This window comes from Nothobranchius furzeri, chromosome 1 (assembly GCF_043380555.1).
Source record: "Nothobranchius furzeri strain GRZ-AD chromosome 1, NfurGRZ-RIMD1, whole genome shotgun sequence".
In the NCBI taxonomy this organism is placed as follows: domain Eukaryota; kingdom Metazoa; phylum Chordata; class Actinopteri; order Cyprinodontiformes; family Nothobranchiidae; genus Nothobranchius; species Nothobranchius furzeri.
In genome coordinates this window covers 82,548,304-82,572,144 of record NC_091741.1, presented here as the reverse complement: position 1 = coordinate 82,572,144, position 23,841 = coordinate 82,548,304, and the positions used below count along the sequence as shown (strand labels likewise).

At 42.2% G+C, this 23,841-nt stretch overlaps 2 protein-coding genes across 6 annotated transcripts in view; one reads left to right on the top strand and one right to left on the bottom strand.

Annotated features, from left to right (window-relative positions):
• The window catches only part of drp2 (dystrophin related protein 2), a 525,275-nt gene that overhangs the window by 335,747 nt on the left and 165,687 nt on the right, over window positions 1-23,841 (bottom strand). Inside the window, exon 1 of one of the 5 annotated variants that reach the window (XM_070550596.1) lies at window positions 10,902-10,982. The exons of the other annotated variants lie outside the window; for them this stretch is intronic. The gene's annotated coding sequence lies outside the window, so the exon portion shown is untranslated. Of the gene's footprint in view, window positions 1-10,901; window positions 10,983-23,841 lie in introns of those variants that run through there. 5 annotated transcript variants of the gene reach the window in all.
• LOC107379018 (uncharacterized) lies at window positions 17,474-20,501 on the top strand. Its single transcript, XM_015949571.3, has 2 exons — window positions 17,474-19,542; window positions 19,627-20,501. The coding sequence occupies exons 1-2, from the start codon at window positions 19,311-19,313 to the stop codon at window positions 20,019-20,021; spliced, it is 627 nt and encodes a 208-aa protein (XP_015805057.1). The 5' UTR covers window positions 17,474-19,310; the 3' UTR covers window positions 20,022-20,501.

Below are 23,841 nucleotides of genomic sequence, written 5' to 3'. Positions count from 1 at the left end.
AACTCTGGGGAATACGGCACTAGAAAACATTTTTGGATCTTTCCCTGACACATATCTAGCCCCTCATAACTCGATCCCCAGTTCCTGGATAAAACACCGGACATTTTATTCCATGTAGGACCCTAATCCACCTAGCTATGTGCCCCTGTTGCAATATTAAATGTGAGGAGTCGTAAAAAGTAGCATAACAAAACAATTTTATGGAATAAACTGCAGCTAGTAGCCTTGAAAAATAACTTACTTGAGCGTCTTGTTGGTTCTGGTCCATTTTGCTGGTGCAGGTGAAACTCTCGCTCCAGATCAGAGCGGGTATTAGCCAGGCTGTTAGTGCGCAGATGCGGCAGCCACACAGGAAAATCCACAGAGCGCAAAACGAGCGCACCCCAAAGAGGTTTGTTCCCGCCCAGTCCCACAAGTCTTTCTATTGGCTGAGCGGTTGCTAGGAGATTGTACTTCTAAGTTTTGAGCGAGAGCAGACAAGATCCGTGAGAGCAGGGGACAGACTTGTGGGAGGAGTTTTGATCCGTGTAGAGAAAAAGTTGTCACATGAGAAGACAATACCAGTGTAAGAAGGTTAAATCTGAGCGCAAAAACAAAGATTTGAAGGAGAACAGAGTGAATTTGAAAGAGAGCAGACATTTTGAGCGCAAGCATTACAAGTTTTGAGAGCAATAATATAAAATAGTATTCTGAAATTAAAAAGATGGTCTCTTGATATGAAATTCTGCTCTCAAATTGAAAGTTCAACTGCTCAGTTTCTGGCACTTTAATTCTTCCACGCCTCCAGAGTGCCAAAACTCCCAACAGCCGAGCGAGCAGAATCGGAAACCGAGCACGCAGAAAGGCTGCCACACGTGCAGTGAGGCTGCCGCACCGAGTGCGCAGTGAGGCTGCCGCGCGCATGTTTTCCTCTGCCGTGTGCTCGTTGGCCAACGAGCGCACGCAGGTTTGTCACTTGTGCACATCCTTGTGCGCTCACAGACACAGTTTGCTCCCTCTCAGTGTACAAATGACCTCCTCGCCATGTATATTTTCACTCATGAGGTTCTAACCTCCACGCGCGAGTCCCGTTCGCACGCGCGATGTGCACAATACGCGTGCACGGGTTTTGGCTACGCTTGCACGGGTTTTGGCGGAAACCTGACACCATATTAAACAGACAGTCGCACAGCGAGGAGATAGGTTTGCTTTTGGTTCTACAATCAGGCACCAGTGGGTGCTAAAAGCAAGCTAAAACTGCCTAGCTCCCCTTTAATAGATACTTTCTGGGAGTTTCCATTTAGTGGTTTATCAGACATCTTGCTAACATTACACACATGCACAAACACACTCACACACACAAGCTAACAAACAGGCAAAAAAAAAAATAACATCACCCACCTTCTTACCTTCACCCACCTTCTTACCTTGTGGAAATAATAGATTTTTTTAGTTTAGTGTGTGAGGTAAGATTGGCATCCTGTGGTCAACTATGGGTACTGCAGTCCATGTTTCCAAACAAACCAGTGATTCCCCTCCTACCCTGTTAGTTTCATGGGTACTACCCATCCGCACCAGAAGATTCTTGATGATGACTGAAGATGAGTGAAGTTGAAGCTGACTCTGAAAGGCGCAGGTCATGTATCATTTTAACTAATTAATCTAAAGTAGATCTACAGTAGGTACAGAAAGTATTCAGACCCCAGTCAATTTTTCACTCTGTAATTTGCAGCCATTTGGTAAAATCAATTAAATTCATTTTTTCTTTTTTGTCTTTCTTTTTTTCTTTTTTTTTTTTTTATAAGTGTCACAAACAAAGGGTCTGAATACTTAGGGCCATGGGATATTTCGGGTTTTATTTTTTAACAAATCTGCATAACTTTCAAAAATTCTGTGTTTTTTTGTCAACACAGGGGGCTGTGGGTACATTAATGAGGTAAAAATAATTTCATTGATTTTGACAAATGGTTGCAATAAAACAAAGAGTGAAAATTTGACGGGGTCTGACTACTGTCCGTACCCACTGTAAGTGGGTTTTTGTTAGCTTTGTAAAGTTTAAAGTTTGTATTACAGACAAAAAAAAGTGAAAGTGACTATAAACATCACATATTTAAAGTCACATTTCACTGTAAGAACAAACAAATGTCAGTTTACTACCTATTTATTTAACCAAGCAGGCAGGGCCAGATTATCATTGCAGGGGCCTCTGGGCACAATGTGCTTAAGCCCCCCGGCCACCCCCAACATTACTGTCACCCAGTAGCACTTTTTAGACATTTATGTTTATGTTTATTGTAGCATCATGGAAGGTCCTCTAAATTGTGGCAAAGGTCACATCTACCCAGCTGGGTCAAGCTGGGTCAAACAGTACTTTTAAATCCACAGATTAACCAGGAGCCATGATGTCTGCTCAGTATCATATCACCTATCGGCTGCTGTTCCATCCCAGGAGAAGGACACTCCAAGTTCAGGATGATAATTATTAAATGATGATATTAATAAAATATATTTGATTTTACTACTGTTTATGAAATTCATCATAAATGATCACTTGGTTCAATATAAAGGTATTTTAATTACATGAAATGAATGTATGCTTTGGGTATAATAATGATTAATTATGATTATGGTTGATGACAGTAAAAGATGTGTTCAGCAAAGAAGGTCAGTTCACCTTATCCATCTAACACAGAGTCCAGATAAAGAATAACTGCAACACATGTTTTTGACGCATGATCAAAGCTTTCTTGCTGAGAGAGTGGGAGTGTCCTGAGAGCTTTGTAAACTGTAACCATCACCAGCTTCAGTGCAGTTCTTGAACCAACATCACGGAGGAAGGGAACGGCCGTCCCTAAACCTCCACCTGCTGTTCCAGTCACGCCGACAAGAATAGCTAAGAATAAACGAAACTGTAACCAGCTAACGAAAACTCTACCCAGAGTTATTGATTTCTGAGTTAAGTTAAGACGAGAACGTCCATCCACCAAACGCTCGACAACTGTGTACCCAGCGACATCTCTGGACCAGAGGATCGGACACTCGCATCTTCCCTGCCGGACCGAGGGTCATCTTGGATGGACACATCCTCCTGATCTCCGGATCCACAAGAGGGTCCCCTGTTTGGGTGAGGTAGAACACGGGAATGCGTTTGATGCTGTTTTCTCTAAGTGAAAGACTCAGTTAGCCGAAAAACTTCATTTCCATCCAGAACGCTTCTCCTTTCTCTGAAAGAAACCTTCTGATAATTCCATTCACACATCCAAACTTTCCAATTTAGTTTCCATCCAGCCACAGGTTTGTTCTTTTAAAACAAGTTTAATATCAAAGCTGTTAAAAATTGTCATTAAATTGTCATCCATGAATTGTTGTTTATAATTGTCGTTTCAAATCTTTAAGTTTAAAATTGTTAGTAATACAATTTCTTCATTTTTAAACTTGTCTCATTATTGAAACGAAACATAGAAAAGGTATAATATTTCTGGTTATTGAAAAGCAAAGATCCCTAGCTTCTGATTCAACATAACTTTTGCTATAAAATTTTACTATTTAAATTAAACGTTAATCTTTGGATTAAAATTAGACCAACCAGGTTGGTGTATGAACTTAGATCGATATATAAGTATCCGGGATATTTATGCATGATCTAAGCCTCATAGGTTAATCTGATTGGTCATTTTCAGAATTAACAACTGATAGCAAACAGTGTTGATTCTAGTGTGTAGTAATCTCTACATAATTGGCGAGCGTAACCCAGTCTTAATTTTCCTTAACCTTAATTTTCTTCCTCCGGAAACTTCCGGGAGGGAAGCTTTTACGGTGACACCGACATCCGGCATAAACATCCGGCAATTCTAAATACAGCGATAACCCACAGGTCTGTGGGACTGTTTAAAAGACATCCTAATTGCTAAAGTAAGTGAAGGTGGTGTTTGATTGCGTGTTTGAGTGTGTTTGACCGTTTATTCGTCCCTTTGTTGAGACACTGCGTCTCCGAGTCAGAGACTCGTTTTCGCTCTTCACGTTAGTGAGAGCTAACCGCTAACAGCCAGCCAGACCGGCTGGAAAAATAGCACCCGTTCTCCGCTACAGCTTAAACGCTCTTATCTTAAGCTTTCGGGAACGTTCAGATTTAGTCTGATCGAACTGCGTGCATCTGCTAGTTTAAAACGAACAAGAGTTCTGTTTTAGACAAAATAGCTAAAACAGCTTTGCGTCTGAACACCGCGAACAAACAACATCCAGCTTAAGTCGACATCAGCCAGTGCACGGCGTGCCGCAGCTGAACAGGGAAATCGCCTGATAAAGGGGAAATACCTAAAAAAGTCCACGGATCGTTCGACTCGTGGTAGGGGATAGGTTTTACTTAGGTAAGACCGACAGATCAAACAGGTCGCCGTCAACAGCAGCGTCCCGCGGAATCCTTTTGGGTAAATATTCTGTAAAATCACTGTGTTTCAGCCAAAACCAAGAGCTTGGCTTCAACAGCTTTGCTTCAGCGCCTTGGGCTTCCTGACAGGGTTGCGGAAGGCGCTTTATAAATAAAGCTTTGATTGATTGATTGATTGCAAGTTCATGACTCTGGTTAAAGAGTGAAGCATCAGCTCCCTCCATTAACCAGTTCCTTAGCCCAGTGGTTCCCAAACTTTTTTAGCCGCGCACCCCCTTCTATGTCCCGACCATGTTGACACACCCCCCAGCCCCACATCATGGCTATATACATATATATATATATCAGACGTCACGCTAAACCAGGGGTCGGCAACCTGTTCCCATCAAGGAGCCATTATTACCCGTTTCCCACAGTAAAGAAAACACTGCATCAGCCGCGGCGTTGTGGGCGGGGCCTACCCTCAGACAGCAGAGAGCTGCTCACAACAGGTGACAGCAGCCGGTATCGCTCGTGTATGTCAAAGCTGTCTTTCATAAGAAGATAATCAATAAAACGATTTATATAAAATGGATCTAGAAGTTGTAGCCCGTCACTGCCTACAATATTTTGATATTTTTCACCCTGTTGGTAGTTTTACTGAGCAGGTGCCACTTTTGTCATACGTTTCTTTTTAAAACATGTTTAGACTGTTCAGAATACAAATCCAGGCTCTGTCACGTTTGATTGTTGTAATTAAACTCTGTAGGTGGGGAAGGTCAGAAAAGGATCCGATCATTGTGTTTTCCCCTCATTTACAGTGACGGAGATAACGGCGCAGTGCGCCTGGCTCTGGTGTTAATCAAGTTTAATTTTATCTATTTTCACAAGAAAACAAAACAGTTAGAACAGAATAGAAAGAATTACCCCGACGCATGCAGACGAACTGACACTTTATTCGTTTCGCAAATCGCAGATGTAGCTAAATCACCCAAGAAAAGATTTCCTTCTGAACATCTGAGCTGGACACCGCTCAGCGCAGCTCACTGTCAGTGCGTACATAAGGTGCCCAGCGAGCTGAAGATGTGGAGAGGGGCTTGGAGCGCGTTGCAGAACCAGAGCACATGCGGGAAGATTCCTTCCACTGAAGCGAGAGTTTTCCAAACCCGGTCTCTCAGAGAGACTTGTCACTTAGAAAATGTTCCCTGATGATGAAACTTTGGCTGAATAACGCTTGTTCCTGTCTCCAATGTGGCATCTGAGGAGAGTCCCAGAATCTCACATCGTCTTCAGCTCAGAAAGCGCCTATATGATTACGCACAAGCGTGACGCGTCAACCCGGTCACACAGTCAGACCGGGATGGAACTGTTCAGGTTTACGCAGACAATCTTTACATTTAGAATTAGCTTACAGATGTAAAATTTATGCAGTAAAATATAAAGCATTTTATTTAAATATCCATTCATTATTTTACAAGCACAGAGAGCCGCATCAGATGGATGGAAGAGCCGCATGCAGCTCCAGAGCCGCGGATTGCCGACCCCTGAGCTAGGACATGTGCGGAGGACACACACACACAAGCAAAATATATTTGTTTTCAATTACGTTTATTGGGCCCACTTACATTTTCTTAGGCCCACACACAAATGAGTTTCTGGCTATGCTAATGGTGACTTTTGACAGACTTCTCTGAGCTCCGCAGCCATTACACTTTTCACCTTGCGCACTCCCTAGCGGCAGCTCGCGCACCGCACCACACTTTGGGAATCCCTGCCGATCGATGCTGCCATCTTGTGACGGTTTTAACACCTGGCTCAATAAAGTTCATTTTTCCTTTCTGTTCTTTGTTGTTTCACTACTAATGCTTATTTCTCATAATAAGGTTCCTAGTGTATTATTAAATGTTGTTCAAAGCAAAAATGTCTCCTGTAACATAGCTCAGTATTAACAACTGAAGTCAGCTTCCATTAATTTTTAAAATAAATTAAAGGGCTGGACATTGGTTTTTTTTTAAATGAGCTCAGAGGAAATCAAGCTATTAACCACTCTCATTCTAGAGATGAGGAGCCAGTCCCAAATTCATCTCGCTGAGATGAGAAACCATCTCCAGACTCAGTGCGCTGAAATGAGAAACCAGTTCCAGATTCAGCTCGCTGAGATGAGAAACCATCTCCAGATTCAGACGGCTGAGATGAGAAGCCAGTTTCAAATGCAGAAGGCTGAGATGACAAATCAGCTCTCCAAACTGCGTCAGGATGTAACAGATATTCAAGATAAAACAAACATGCTGCAGAGAAAACAAGTGACAACTCCATGTTCCTCTGATCTCCCGCCAGATAAACAAGAATCAAAATATTCTGATGTGTTACTTGGCTCTGTTCTAAAGCAAAAATCCTCATCTCTGACTAATACGCCTGACATAATCTCACAAGATCATTCTGTATGTATTTAGCAGACACTTTTGTCCAAAGTGACTTACAAGTGATGGTCGGCATGTTGCCCTTGAGGCTAACAACAACAATAACAACAACTTGACGTCAATCATGGAGAGGAGGGAACAAGGGAGTGGACGGTAGAGAGGGGGGACGGGTGCAGGGAAGGTGCTAGTTAAGAAGACGCTCTCTGAAGAGCAGGGTCTTCAGGAGTTTCTTGAAAATTGACATAACATTTCATAACATTGTCAATATTAAAAATCGCTTACTTATGTTGATACTAAAGCATTTACTTCCAGGACAAAATAGCTTTGTAACCCAATCACACTCATATCTGATGATTTTCCTGTTGTGCCTCACTCATATATCTTTCTTTCTCTGTCCTCTCTCTTTTCTCCTCGTTTTCTGTCTCTCTCTTCCTCGCAGTGCTCCTGTCTTCTCTTCTGTCTGTAATAACAAACATGTTTCCAATCTGTGGGACAGTGGGGGCAAGAGTCTGCTGTAAAAGAGATCCCACTGTCAAAGTACAACAGAAAGTAATGCAGGATTATTTAAAAGATTATACAGTTATGGAAAAGTTTGCAAAGAAGAAATATCTGCATGTTTTTGTTAGTCTCCTGTCTACTTCCTCCTATTGTCTCCTGTCTCATTCCTCCTCTTGTCTCCTGTTTCCTTCATCCTCATCTCCTGTCTCCTTCCTCCTCCTGACTCCTGTTTCCTTCCTCCTCTTGTCTCCTGTCTCCTTCCTCCTCTTGACTCCTGTCTCCTTCCTCCTCTTGACTCCTGTCTCCTTCCTCCTCGACGCCTGTCTCCTCTTGTTGGTCTCCTCTCTTGCCTTCAGAAAAACTGCTTTCTGGCCTTTCTATTAGTAAATTCATTTACAATGTCTTCAAAGTCCAGATTCCTGACAAGCTGAGATTCAATAGCCATCAGTGACAGTGCACTGAGGCACTGTTGAGTTAGTGTTGTTATCAGTTCATTTTTTTTTCTTGCCATTTGTGAAAATGATCGTTCCCTTCACAATTTGTAACTGGTAGAGTTAGAAAAATCCGCAGGGCCACAAACACATTAGGGAAGATGGACTGTAGACTATTTTTTAGCCCGAAAACGATCCTGGTACTGCTTACATTAAATTATCTAGGTGGACTCTCTGGGAATGATTTAGAGCTGAGAGGCACAGAGCTCTGATCGTTGATGCGCTCCAGACAGATGTGTCCTGAGCACGGCCGCAGTAACATTATCAAAGTGTTGCCACCTCAAAAACAAATTTAATGTGATCATTCATGTCCGCTCATATGCTTTCATGCTTTCGGTCTTTTATTTGTGCCTGATGCGTTTCGCTGCAGCGGTGCAAGCACATCACCTGGTTCATCCTCCAGTGACTTCACCTCACCGGTGTGGCCGCCGAGCAGCGCGCACTCTGCTATTTTTGCGGTCGGTAGGTCTTTTAGAACTGCATTTCAAAGGTAACTCATGAGGTAAATATATATGAAGCCATGTAGCAGTTTTTTCTTTAGGATTGAGAGGAAATGCAGGAAGATAATAAACAGGCAGGACAGAAAAATAGTCAAATCAAAAACAAGTTCGTTTTTGTACCTGGTAGCAACAAACAGACACCACTGAAGGTAATCAGAAGTGAGGAACAGAAAATGAAATAATTCTTTCAATGTTTAGATCAGGAGGAACTCTGAGAGGCTGCAGGCGCATCAGTGAGTTTGTGGCCGCTGCGCTGGGGGAGGGGGGAGAGGGCTGAAGCAGGCAGTAGAGATGCAAAAACTACCGTTGTTAAAAGAAATGTGTTAACTTAGAAAATGCGGGCGCAATTTTAATTACTTGTTAACTTTTTTCTCCAATGCGAAGACTGCTGCACATAAAAAAAAGACTGCTGCTCGCATGGGCCCCCTTGTGGCTGTGGGCCCCTGGGCCTGTGCCCAGTTTGCCCATATTATAATCCGGCCTTGCAAGCAGGTAACTACAAAACATTTTCTAATCAGAGAAAAAAATCCATCCATTCTCTTATGCTTATCCAAGGTCGGATCTCACGCTCTATCTTTCCCTCACTTGTGAACAAGACCCCGAGATGCTTAAGAGAATATATATAAAAAATAAAAATAAACGCCACCCAGACTGGAAGAATATTTTCACACATCAATAACTAATTACCAAAAAATGCAACAAATAAAACAGAGCTAGCTTTTTTCTGACCGTATATTTTTACAGGCGATTATGCAGGCCCCACAAGTTCTATGTCAGACCTCAATCTTTGCTTCCTAAAGTCACAATCTCCTCTCAATAGAAATTGAAAAGACATAAAGAGTTGTTGCCCTCCGCTGGTCTAGGAGGTGATATGTGGGGTTTAGTCAGTCAGTAGGATTTTGTGTCATTTTCTCTGTTAGAAAGAAAAATTAGACCTATGCTCACTTCAGAAGATACTCTAAGAAATCATTTTAAATCTGAATATGTTTCATTTAAAACAAATTGCTTAATGTGGCTTTAAATTTCATTTTGAGTTTATTAAAAATATTAAGATTAAAATGCAAAAGAAAACTTCTACTGAACAGAAAGTTAGTGGTGCTAATGATGAACATCTGGCATAATGAAGGCTTGAAAGCACAAATCAAAAGAAAAACGGTTTTGATGGATTCAACGGTTCATTGAGTTCCACTTTAAAGCTTAAATCTCATTAAAATGGCAAGAAAAGGCTTTTGACAGGCTGCGATGGAACATTTGGCTCTGGACTTAACTGTCCACACTCACTGCCCTGTCAACCTTGTCACTTTCTATTTGTTGATGGAGCTGCGCAGAGTCCAATAGCAGGGAATCTGCTTGACAGTTGGCTGTCTATTAAAAAGGTGATGATGATTTCCAAAGAATAGCTGCAGCTCACAGTGAAACTAACTTTGGCTGAGAAAGAGCAGCTAGCAGAAACTCACTTTACCAAACAACAGGGGCGAGCACGCAGAAGTCATTCAGATTTAACAGCCACTACGACAGAAATAGAAAATGCAACACTGATGTTTCCACTGTCACAAAACACTGGGACATAAAACTCTGTGCCTGACTGTGTAATTGGGACAGGCAAGAATCCAGCGTGAAAGCAGCTGTTTGTGTAAAGAGGGTCGTGTCTGTTTCCCTCTCGCTCAACACAAATACATTTATGAATAAAATGTTGCACGAATCATTTACATGCTTCTAAAAAGGGCATAACAAATGGAAATTGTGGGGTGAAATGGGAACGCAGAATAAGCATCAGCGGACGACACGCCAGCATAAGTTTAATTAGAGATTTATTTGAATAATTCCTCCAAACTTTGCCTCAACAGGATGTCAGATGTGAGTAAAATCAATGCTAAGCACCAAGCAGAGCTGATTAGAGATGGAAAATGGTGAAAACAGGTTCCTCAGTAATGGTGGATTTCAGTGCTCTAATGAAACACTGATGATGGAGGAGAGTTTAAAATATTCAGGTAGCTCTCATCTGCTGTGAACCTGTGAGACCTTTATTAAAAAGCCTTCATTCTGCAATTCTGGTTGTTTTCAGTTCAAGGTTCTCCTTACAGGGATCTGCACTGCTTCAAGAACTTTATCCAATGTAGAGAAAACCCCACTGTAGATTAACCTACTTTTGATGTGCACAGATGAGGACTTGCCTTTAGGCAAAGGAAAGAAGAAGAATGTGTGTTTAGAAAAAACAGTTCAGTTAAGAATAATTTTAAATGACCATACAGATCAGTGCATCAACCCATGGGCAGCTCATGCATAAAGTAAGTGGAGCAACACAAGGGAACCAAAACAAAGAAGAAACGTGGTTATGATGGTCAGACAAATGTTTGTTGTCTTTATCAATTCTGATTTTATGTTTTTGACTGAACAAAGAATATAATCAAACAACAGCACAACACTCGACCTCTGAAATGGTTCAGTCCAACTTAGCCAATATGTTGCTATAGCTGCTAGATTGCTAGTCAGACATAATTTACCCATGGACATGTAAAAACAGCCCAAGTCTTCTTTTTAAGTGCTAAAACATTCCTTAAGCTTGGTTCACATGGCAGGATTTTTTAAGAGTCAGCTGATTTTCAAAGCATGAGAGACCATAGATCCTCCCGTCCCTTATCTTTACTTGTTGAGCCTTGCAGGGTCACAGGGGGCTGGCTGCCTCTCTCCGGCAGCCTTCGGGCAAACTGGCGTTGTACTCCCTGGACAGGTTGCTGGTTCAACACAGAGAGAACACATATGTGGTGATGAAAAAAATCACACATACAGTATAACAGTTCAGGTCCTACAGTGTGTGATGTGCAGCAAATCTGCAAACACACTGCATGTGAACCGCTTTCACTTACGGGCATTCCCCGGTGAGACGAGAGATTTTGCAAGATCAAACGTGACATCAGCATAAACAAACTTGCTGAAGGAAGACGTGTGCAGCATGCATCCATTACCTTGCTTTCTGTCACATTCAACAGGCATCATGCTTGTTTGTCTTTAAAAATCAGACCAAAAGAATTCCACATGTTTAAAAGTCCTGCTTTAGGATGGGAGCAGTTCCGACATATTTCCGAGCAGACCAGACAAGATCAGCTCATAACACACTACACATGGCAGGTATGCCTAATAAAGTTATCTGTAGTATGGTATGGTATTAGAGTCGTTACGGTAATCAGGCTCATCCTAAGGGCTGTTGGAAGGAGAGGAGCGGGTCAAAAAAGTCACCAAGATTAATCCTCACTAAGAATCAAACAGACCTGTACAAGACCTTTGTCTGGTACCAGTCAAACATGTTAGACATCCTCACTCTACTCTCCCATCAGCCCACAGCACATAGGTGTGTGAGCCCCCATTGAGAATTCCTTTGGAGTTGAGAAAGCCATTTCGGAATTGGAATTTGCTAAACCCTTACATTTAGTTTTGGACTTCTGCACTCAGTCAAAGTAGGTAAGGAAGGTTACAATAACAGCTCATTGCCTTTTTGTGTTTACCTGTATTCTTGTTATTTCTCATATTCCTTTTCTCGAAGTGTAAAAGCTGCTGTAACAAGTGAATTTTCCCCCGTGGGATCGACAAAGTCTATTCTATTCTAAGAACATTTAAAACAATGGACTGTTCCACAGTCTGGTGAGAGAAACACATTCCAAAATAAACTGTTCTCTCAGTACATCCATTTAAAGTGTTAGTCACCCCCTACCAGAGTTTTACTCCACCCACAATTCCAGTCTGTCACAAGGAGGCATTGCCTGGTGGACTGGGAGGGCAGGTCTGTGGCAGCCAGTGACTCAAACTGTTAAAACCGAGACTTGGCTGCATTTAAAGCCCAAAGCGGCAGTGCTGCTGACGGTGCTGGCTAACGTTACAGGGTACGTCTTAGCCATGGCTGATTAAAAATTCAGTGTAGTGCAGTGTTTTAACCTGAAGAAGGCCTCACATTGATGGTTTTAGACTAAATTATAACACTAACACAAATTTTAATAATGAATTAGATTTATATAGCACTTTTCAAAGCAACCAAAACTCTTTTCATTATTCACACTCTCACACACACACAGCTGTTGATATTATTACATTTTAAATAAGATGCACTAAAATGACAAAATATCTACAGCACTATATTTACATAATTTTGCGGCAAAAACAGTAGATTTTGGAGTAACTTGTTCTTTTATATAGAGATTTCATTGAAAATGGGATATGTTTGTACTCTTTGAAACACTAACATGCATAAAACCAACACAGGGCTAATATTTTTGGACAAGGCTGATAAATGCCAGCATATTTCAGTGAATTTATGATAATTTTCACAGATGATATAAGAGGTAAAAGCTGTCCCATGAAAAACAACAGCAGACAACAACGATTTCTGCTGCAGCCAGGAAAGAATAAATGCTAAAACAGGTGTCAGATGTGCGGCTGGCAAAGACTAAAAACACTCCGTAATGGAACATTTGCGCAGATATATGAGAACAGCGTGTCATTACAATGTGGCAAATTATGTTGGTTTTCTGCTTTTTTACATGCTGACGGATGTTCAATACCACTATTGGAGGACATAGATTATATCTCAATCCTTTTAATCCAATTAGTAGAAATGGATGATACACATTATCTGTAACCAAATCTCTCACAGCACCGGACATTTTCTGTTCACCTTGGAGTTTATGTTATTGTACTCACACACTACAGGTACACAACGCCTTTCATATTTAAATAATATAGTTCAGGCATGAAAAAATCTGAATCAGAACTTAACACAAAGAAGAAATGTTTTTTTTTGTTTGACTAGTTCAACGCAAGGAAACTAAAGTGTCCTCCAGATTACGCTTATAAGCACGCAGTCGCAAGCAACGCTGTGTGTTTGATGCCACAGTTCCACAACACAACATGTTCCGAGTCAGACGGACATTTCAGCTGCATCTCACTCTCTTTTCTTTTTGTTCATAAATGACTTTTGTTGTGCATCAGATTTTTTTTTAAGTAGACTGAAAAAATGTTATTATTTACAGAGCGGGGGCAAATGTTTGTGTGCGTCGGGGGGGAGGATAGTTTCGGTTAACCGGCTATTAACCGTTAAGGGGTGTCAATAGCCAGTTGAAGAAATGTTGGCAAATGTGCATCCCTAAGAGTAATATAATAAATAAAAACAAATCATGGAGCCTATATTTGTTACAATTTCAGCAGGGCCGTGCAGAGACCTTTGAAGGGGTGGGTGCTCAAAGTAAAAAAAATAAAGGGCACATATAGAGCTAATTTTTAAAACAGATTTACGATCCAACAAGTTTGAAAATTCAGAAAATGAGATCCATGGGTTCAAACAACAATATCAACTAGGAAAAAGATGTAATTTTGTGTCATTAATTGAAGGTAACCTGGGTTTTTCCTGGCTCAAATTGAGGCAAAGGTGGTACCATCCTGACCATGCGCCAGCACGTGCATACTCTGTGCATTCAACTGCCTCACTTTTTTAAAGACAAAATATTATGAAAGGCTCAATAATATGCATTAGATTAGTGTTTAGTTCCCTTTTTCCCATTTGATATTTATAGTTACAAATATATTTTAATTTTTGACTTACAGTTCAGTAACATTTTAGGTTTGTATTAATAACACTCATCTTGTCAAAATAACACATAAATATATCCAGTAAGATATAGTGCATTTCATTAACATGCATTTGTATTGGAAATTGTAATAACATATAATTTCGGCTGTCAACAATGTAATGGTGGCATGTCTATTATGTACGGGTTGGCAATAATCCAGTACAAATTATGTTCAAAGATACCGTTGAAGCGTTTGTGAATTACCGTAGATCCTCTAATACAGGCCCGGGTCTGTATTCGACTCAAGCTCATCAAGCTCCAGGCCTTTATTGGAAGGAGGACCAGAATTAGAGGCAGGCCTCAATTTCTATTTGAGCAAAATGAACTAATGGTTCGCTGGAGTTTTTGACAATTAAAATTGTGCCCACATTTTCAAAGTTAAACACATTTCTTTTAACAATGGTAGTTTCTGCTTCAGCCCTCTCCCCCCTCCCCCTGCGCAGCGGCCGCAAACTCACTGATGCGCCTGCAGCCTCTCGGAGTTCCTGCTGCTCTAAACATTAAAATAATTATTTCATTTTCTGTTCCTCACTTCTGATTACCTTCAATGGTGTCTGTTTGTTGCTACCACCAGGTACAAAAACTAACTTGTTTTTATTTGACTATTTTTCTGTCCTGTATCTGTTTATTATCTTCCTGCATCTCCTCTCAATCCTAAAGAGAAACTGCTACCTGGGTTCATATATATTCACCTCATGAGTTACCTTTGAACTGCAGTTCTAAAAGATCTACCGACTGCAAAAACAGTGGAGTGCGCGTTGCTCACCGGCCACATCAGTTAGGTGTGTCACCGAGGACAAAACAGGTGATGCGCCTTGATCCACAGCAGCGAAACGCATCAGGCACAAATAAAAGAATAAAAGACAGAAAACATAAAAGGAGATGAGCCGACATGAACGATTGTGTGTTAAATTAGTTTTTGAGGTGGCAACACCTGATTTGATAATGTTACTGTGGCCGTGCTCAGGACGCAGATGTCTGGAGCACGTCAACAATCAGAGCTTTGCATGCGCAAGCTGGTTAAGGTTAGGATGGGAGTGAGGGGAAGGTTAAATTGCAAGAGGGTAAACGTTACAATTTGGTTAAATGTCCGTTTTACGGTGGGTGCCGGTACCGGCACTCTGGCACAGCGCGTTGCCTCCGGACGCGCAGGAGCTTGTCACCTGCTGACAGCAGGCTGCTGTCTTCTCCGTGGACTGCATCTTGCCGGTCATTATCATGTGACAGCGACTAGTCGATGACAGGCATAAAAAGTCACTATAGAGCGGTGAAGTCGACTAGTGACTAGTTCATACAACCCCTGCTACTGCTCCCCAGAGTGTTCTGCAGCATAATCAGCACGTTCTCTTTGAACTTGATATCAAATTTTCACCTCCTCTTCGTCTCCGCATGGTTAAAGTTACCCTCGCGGTCTATCACTGGCAAATCAAAAGTGAGACGGATGACACAGCCGCCCCCGTACTTGCTTGTTACCACATTCCACCCGGCCACAATAAAAAAACGGCCATTATTCACCTCCGCCGACTCCGACGCCAGCCAAAATATGATACCCGGCCGTTAATTAAATACAGGCTAATATTAGAGGATTTACGGTATATACTACAACGGCTTGCCGCAATTCCTGCGCCAGCAGTAATGTTTGTGACTCGAATCTGCAGCGGTTCTGATCCATAGCGCTGCAGGATGCAGAATAAACAGGATGGTGGGGACTTTTCATCTGCTTGTAGAGTTTAGTCTTTCTTAGTTTTACGATCATCATATATTTTTTGTGCGCCGCTTAATCGTGAGACTGCTACCCTTTAGCTGTAGCATTAGCCAATCTACATGTAGCCGCACTTTTGATCCCAAACTTTGGACCGGTTCTGCCTTTGCGCCTTTACTGGTTCCTGTATTTTCCTCCACTGCATCCAGATGATCACACTGTGCGCCAGTAAAAAGCATTTTTCTTACACGTAACTTACTTTTGTTCAATAAAGTTCTGGGTAAAACAGTAATTCAAAGATGTTGCACCGGTGCTACGTTTAAAAATTGACAGACACGCACACAGTTTTTTTCATCGCACTGTACAGCCCTGCTCTTATATGGAAGAGCCTGGGGGAAAATCAGGACATCAATAGCACCAACCATAGATATGTAACTAGCGAGAAAAGCAATATTTGATCCTTGTCTGCTGCGGTTTTAGTGCTTTTCGGTGCACCGCTGCTGATACAGCGCTCCTGTAGTGGTGCAACACTGAAAATGCAGTTAAAATAACATCCATATAGCTGGGGGCAGAGTGAAATCAGGCTGGGGCGGCACAAAATTAGCTGGAGGCGGCCGCCATACTAATTTGAATGCAGGAAAAAACCCTGGTAGTGTTAGTTCACAAATCATTGTTTTAGTTTTTAAAGCTGACTTATTTCTAGAGATGTGTAATGATTTAAATTACATGTCATTTAATAAGCCATAAGGCGTAGGATTCCATAGTAAACATGAAATCAACCTTACGGATCTGTGAGATTATTTTAAACCATCCACATTTTTGCACATGCCTGAATTTCAGTAACTCAAGTTGCAAGCGCATTTAAAATTTGTTTGCAAGAATCCTAAATTCCTCCCAAATAACATGGCAGACTAGATCATGTGTCTGAAGGCAGCCAGCAAGCAGCAGAGTAACATTGTAGTTAAAAGTGACATATCATGGCTTTTTATTAACTTTTGATGGTTTTATGATAGATATGGAAAAAAAATAAAACAGTAACAAGGTACACCAGAACAGTAAAAGTAGTACAGAAAACTACTAAATATAAGCTACAGGGAATACTAATCATGGCTAAAAGTAACTGAAAACAAATGCAAAGTAGTGTAACAAGCATTTTGTTTGTGATCTAAACTTTTATATTTTATATCTGTAGGGTTCTCTCCTCAGAAGTAATGTAGCTAAGGGTGGCTGTGGCGGTATGGAGAGAGTGGCACTGATAAAATATTTATTTTAAACAAAAAACAACAACAGGTTGTCTCACTGTAACTTCCAGCTTTTGTTTCTAATATCTAAAGAAGACCACCTTTAATTCATGAAAATCTGACCGGATCATGTAAAAAATTGTATATTTCATATTCTTACAGCCCTTGAAGCATCTCACACATTCCACCCAGAGATGAATAAAGCAGAACATAAAGATCTTTGTGTGTTTTCTGTCCCCTGCCAGCCTCAGTAGAAAGGATACCTTTAATCAAGTGTCCAAATAGACCCATAAACCATGCTGAAAGGCCTCCCGTAGGAACCTTACTGTGTAAACAGCCCCATCACTCTGTCACCATCCTAAATTAAGATATAACACCACGCATGCGATTAACATTTGTTTTCAGACCAGGAACAGTACATCACGTTGATTAAATGAAGTTTGAGAGTTACACACAAAAGAAATGCTGTGTCATTTTTCCTTCTGCAGAGAACAGAAACTGGATTAAACAGAATGGATTTGCAAACACTGAAAACAGGACATGGTGGGTATTTACTGAGAACAAAAATAGCAAAGACCCATCAAAGAAAGTTTTCCCTCTGAAGATTCAAAGCCTTTTCTGCAGAGGTGAATTTTGTCTGTTACATCAAACTTCTGGTGAATTGAAATGAGCGTAGACCTCACGCACAATGTTTTGTTAAGTGCCATGGGCCTCTTATGAATTTGGCTTGCGCACAAAATGGCGTCTGAAAACTGTGTAAGTGGCTTTTCAAGCAAACATTGTGATTTATAAAGAACGACTTTACTGTGTGCAATTTTAAGCTAACTTTGGACCTGACGTCGGGACATTTTGGAGAAGGGACACCTGGCAGCACAGTCAGTGAGATTGAGAAATATTTTATTTTGGACACATTAACCGACATAGACCCTTGCGCTCGCATACAGAACCAACAAGCCCCGCTTAAAGAAAACCACCATTTGAAGCCATAGAAAGCGGCCAAAATGAGTTTTCTCCCCGGGTGTCTGGGCTCTCCCTTAAGCTTGGTTTATGCTTGACGCATTCACTTTCCGCGCGGTGATGCGGCTCGCGGCTGAAACGCGCTTCACAACTCGCAGCGTTTATGGTTTGTGCGGCTCGTCTCTGCGGTGAGCCAATATTCTCCCAAACTGTAGGGGGCAGCATGGAGCTCTACAGCATGCATCCAACACTACACCACAGTAGAAGTAGAAATCACTGTTTACAACATGGTATTTCAGCATTTTTAACAGCGTCCTCGTCTTTTCCGACGGTGCGAGCTATTTCTCTCCAAGAATTATTAACAACATGTTGATCACGGTGATCTCTGAGAGCTGAATCATACAAATGTCTGTATTTACGAACCTCTGCCGTGCCGGTCCGCCATGTTTTTCCGCGTCCGACCGTCCGCGTGGTTAGAAATTTTCCGAGGTGCGCGTTGCGGAAATCTTGGGCCGTGCGGAGACGCGGTGGAGGGGCGTGGTTGTTAAAATGATGCAAAATGACGCTACTTTTCCGCGCGGAGCCGTGCGGACCTCGCGGACGCGTCAAGCATAAACCAACCTTTAGAGATAGGGCGAGAAGCTCAGTCATCCGGGAGGGGCTCGGAGTAGACCTGCTGCTCCTCCACATCGAGAGAAGTCAGTTGAGGCGGCTCGGGCATCTGATTAAAGCTTGGTTTATGCTTGACGCATTCAATTTCCGCGCGGTGATGCGGCTCGCGGACGGAACGCGCTTCACAACTTGCAGCGTTTATGGTTGTCTCTGCCCTGAGCCAATATTCTCCCGAACTGTAGGGGGCAGCCTGGAGCTGTACGACATGGATCCAACACTACACCTACTATAGTAGAAGTAGAAATTACTGTTGTTTACAACATGGCAACACCACGGATGAGACGTGCGAGGTTATTACTTGAAGAGGAAGAAATTGTATGTTTACTATTGCTACGCAGCAGACGACGAAGGAGATGGTCCACTCGTCCATTAAACCAAAGTAGACGAGAAGTGAATATAGTTCCCTTGTGAGACCCATGTGTGGAATCGATGAACAGTCGCATTTCAAGTACTTCCGCATGTCTGCCAGTAGATTTGACGAATTGTTGCATCGTATTCGATCACATATTAACCACGCAGCGACCCACAGTAGCCCTGTGAAGCTGGAAGAAAGACTTGCTGTCACGCTTCGTGTGCTTGCATCAGGAAACAGCCAGCAAAGCGTGGCACAGAGCTACAGGCTATGATCCACAACAGTCTCCCTCATCGTCACTGAAGTCTGTGAGGCCCTTTGGTCGGCGTTGTGCAGTGATTTTGTCTCATTACCTGACAAAAACAAGTGGGCAAACATCTCCCAGGAATTCTGGAGTGTTTGGAATTCCCCAAATTGTTTGGATTGCGTGGATTGAAAACATGTGATCATAAAAGCACCACCAAATGCAGGGAGTGATTTTTTCAACTACAAAGGAACTCATTCCCTCGTGCTCATGGCTGTGTGTGATGCTAACTACAGACTTAGCATGGTGGAAATAGGGGCATATCGACGAGAGAGTGATGGTGGAGTTCTTCAGGAGTGCATGTTCGGGAGAAGGCTGCTCCATGGAACCCTGGACCTACCACCCCCGGCCAACCTGCCTGGTTCCACAACTACTGTTCCACACGTGTTCCTAGGTGATGCGGCCTTCCCTCTCCACCAAAACCTGATGCAGCCTTTTCCAGGTATGCTATCATTAGGATGTGATAGGATAAAGATTTCTTTAACTGGGATTATTATATAACCTAACCTTTTAACTTAACTTGCAGGAACAAACCTTGATGACACACAGCGGATTTACAACTACCGCCACTCACGTGCCAGGAGGGTGATAGAGAACAGCTTTTGCATCCTGGCAGCCCGATGGCGGATCCTGAGACGACCAATCGACTTCCACCCTGACAAAACTGTTAAAGTTGTGAAGGCCTGTGTGGCTTTACACAATTACCTGAGCAGCACTGATGCTGCCAACACCCCAGCCACCCGCTACGTCCCACCCAGGTTCTCCGACTCTTTCTCATCTGCAGATGATGTGGTGGATGGGGAATGGAGAAGAGTAGCTGCCGGTGACAGCAACCTGTTGGATGCTGGACAGCTCAGCAAGGCACGAGCAACTCGGGCTGCAATTTCAGCCAGAAATGATTTTAAGTCATTCTTCCTGTGACCGCAAGGACTTGTACCTTGGCAGGAAAGCGTGCTAAGGAGAGGTACACTGAATGAAGCCTCAGGTCTGGTCTGAATGTGTCTGTGGATGGAAGGGCATTTTCAATTCTGCAGTCAGTTTATTCAGGTCTCTAGGCAACAAGGAATAGAGCTCAACTCAATGCATTAAATCACACCATTTATTGTGTTCAAGGTAAAAAATGACACATGAAAAAATAAAAAATAAACCATAAAAAAATCACTGTGAATTGTTTGTCTCTATCGCTTCATACAGCAGCTGGTAGATTTTTAACTGGACAGACATTTTCTTTTCAGATGGCATTTTCCCCAGCAAGTCAGCAACAACATGTCCAAATCTAATATCCTCTGTGTCATTTAGGACAGCTTTCTCATGCTCAATCCTGTCGAGCCTTTTGAGTAACACGTCATCCATCTTCTTCCTCCTGTTTGGTGCTGGGCCTGGACTCATTAAGACACTGGTTAAACCTGAACAGAAAAGCAGTTTTGTAAATATTTAAAAATACATTTCCAATTAACTAAGTGTAAGTACAACTGCACGTACCACCACTGGATCCTGGAGAGGAGAAGACCTTTGCGGTTGGACAACTGTTGGACAACGTGTCTTGGAGGGTGCGTGGGCATATTGTGCTGATTTCAGATGAACTGGATGATGAAGGAGATGGCGTTGGGACAGGGGAGGGTGGGGAATCAGACTGGAGGAGATCTGCATCTGAGTGTGATTCCTCCACAACCTTTAAAATCAATAAAATAAAATTAACATATACTTATTTTATAGAAGCTGTTTGTTATTCAACATTAACAGAAAAAAATATTAAGTCTTTCTATGAATCATGTGATCAGACACATTTCTTAAACCTTCACAGAAAAATAACTTTACTTAGCACGGCTGATGTCACGTTGGTCTCTGTTGCTCGATGTTTTATGTAAGTTGAGAGCCAACTCAGCTCTTGTAGAATTGGTGGAGTGTTGTGGTTTCCACCAGGATCACCGCTTTTCCCTTTGTTCCCCTTTCTTGCCTTCACATATCAGTCCCTGATGTTTTTGCAGCATTTTTTCACAGCTTCCTCGTCTTTTCCGACTGTGCGTGCTATTTCTCGCCATGAATTACTTACAACATGTTGATCACGGTGATCTTTGAGAGCTGAATCGTACAAATGCCTATATTTGCGAACCTTCACCACAACAAGTTCTTGCCAGTCCGCCATGTTTTTACACGTCTGACCATCCGCGTGGTTAGAAAATTTCCGAGGTGCGCGTTGCGGAAATTTTGGGCCATGCTGAGATGCGGTGGAGGGGCGTGGTTGTTAAAATGACGCAAAATGACGCAACTTTTCCGAGCGGACCTCGCGGACGCGTCAAGCATAAACCAACCTTAAGATGCCTCCTGTACGCCTCCCTGCTGAGGTTTTCTGGGCACGTTCAACAGGGAGGAAGAAAGACCCAGGAAACGCTACAGGGAATATTTTCCCCTGGAGGGTCTGGCTCAAGCCAATCAATCAATCAGATTTGTTTATAAAGCGCTTTTCAAACAAAGTGCGACTCAAAGTGCTTTACAAAATGACCCCAGATTCCCATAACAGATTAAAAACATTAACAGACATATGCAAGCACGCACGCACGCACACACGCACGCACACACACACACACACACACACACACACACAAGTAAAAATTATATTTGGCTGAGTCCAGATGAGCCAAGTAAGGTAAGGCAAGGAAACGCCATCAGAGGAGCCGTCTGCCCCGGCAGCATCAGGTCTTCCACACTAAGTCAGGGTGCTCAGTGGAGGGGGAGCATAGACCCCCACCTGTAGAGCGCCCAGGAAGCTACAGTCGACCACCTCTCCTGGGGCAGAGGGCCCCTACAGAGAAAACACTGGATTAAAATGAGTAAAAATATAATAAAAGAGTTAATATAAATGTCAAAAGTTAGAAAATAAGTAATGAATAAAATCATATAGACAGAAAAATAATAATATTAAATAATACAAATGTGCTAAAATATAATCATATAAAACATGCAAAGCAAGCAATAAAATATAATCATGTAAAACGAGAAATAAAACTGTAGTAAATATTTAGATAAAAGCTAACCTAAATAGGTGGGTCTTGAGCCTGGACTTAAAACCATGAACGTTATCTGTGACCCTGAGGTCCTCTGGCAGCTCGTTCCAGAGGCGAGGGCCATAACACTAAGGACGCCTTGCCATGAGTGTGTGTCCTAACTTTAGGGATGACCAGGAGACGCCTGCCAGAGGAGCGCAGAGGCCGTGAGGGTTCATATGGTAAAAACAGCTCTGAGAGCTAAGAAGGCCCAAGACCGTTAAGACACTTAAAAACCATTAGAAGAATCTTAAATGGATCCTGAAACATACGGGGAGCCAATGCAATTATTCTAAAACTGGTGTAATGTGCTCCCGCCTCCTGGTCTTCATCAGGACACGTGCTGCCGAATTTTGTAGAAGTTGTAAGCCTGAGATGCTCTTTTTAGGAAGACCAGAAAGCAGGGCATTGCAGTAGTCTATCCTACTGGTGATAAAAGCATGCATCAGCATCTCCGTATTGGCCCGAGAGAGAATGGGGCGGACTCTGGCGATGTTCTTTAGATGATAAAAACCTATTTTTGTGATATTTTTAATGTGTGGGATAAAAGTCAGCTCAGAGTCAAAAATCACACCCAGGTTCTTCACTTGTTCAGATGGATTAAAAGACAGAGATTGTAATTTCGGTAAAAGTTTCTCACTCTGGGTCTCAGGACCAATGACTAAAACTGCAGTTTTATCCTGGTTGAGCTGGAGAAAGTTCTCTGCCATCCAGGATTCAATGTCTAAAATACAGTTAAAAAGTGCATCCATTGTCCAAGAGTCATCAGGAGACACGGAGATGTACAACTGTGTATCATCAGCATAACTGTGAAAGTTAACTCCGTGTCTCCTGATGACTCCGCCAAGTGGGAGCATATAAAGATTAAAAAGCACTGGGCCTAAAATTGAACTCTGGGGTACACCACATGTAATCCCATGGACCCTAGAGGAACAGGTATCCAAACTCACCATGAAAGTCCTGTCTGTGAGGTAGGATGTGAACCATCTATGTACAGCACCAGAGAGGCTGATCTGTTTTAAACAGTTAAAAGAATAGTGTGGTCTACTGTATCGAAGGCAGCGCTTAGATCCAGTAGAACCAACACTGTCAACTTCCGTCTGTCATAATTTACTCTAAAATCATTTAAAATCTTCAGAAGGGCCGTCTCGGTGCTGTGGTTCACCCTAAAACCAGACTGAAATTTCTCTAGGGCATTATTAGTGTTTATAAAATCATTTAGTTGATTTAAAACCAACTTTTCTAAAATTTTGCTTAAAAATGGTAAGTTGGATACCGGTCGATGATTGTTTAATTCGTTAAAATCTAAATTGCTCTTCTTCAACAGGGGCCTCACCACCACCTCTTTAAAGGCAGCAGGAAAGACCCCCGTCTGAAGGGAGCAATTCATCAGGGTTAAAATCTCATCACTAAAACATCCATAAAATTGTTTAAAAAGCGAAGTTGGGATTGGGTCCAGAACACATGTGGTGGGTCTCACTGAGGAGAAAACTTTATCAAGAGTCTCAGCTTCTACCAGGACAAAGCTGTCCAGTGTTTCCTCTGATATAGACACACATTCAGATCTATCTAAAACCTTATTACTTATAGGATAAAATATTCTGTCTGATGGTGTCTACCTTCCCTCTGAAGTGGGCTGCAAACTCCTCACAGAGAGCATTTGAGGGTGTTTTCTGAAGTGAATTGGATGTATGGTT

Excerpts from the sequence above, each read along its gene's own strand:
- LOC107379018 (XM_015949571.3), top strand. The coding sequence starts at position 19,311 with ATGGCTGTGTGTGATGCTAACTACAGACTTAGCATGGTGGAAATAGGG. Across the intron at positions 19,543-19,626 it reads CCTGATGCAGCCTTTTCCAG|GAACAAACCTTGATGACACA; the intron begins GTATGCTATCAT and ends CTTAACTTGCAG.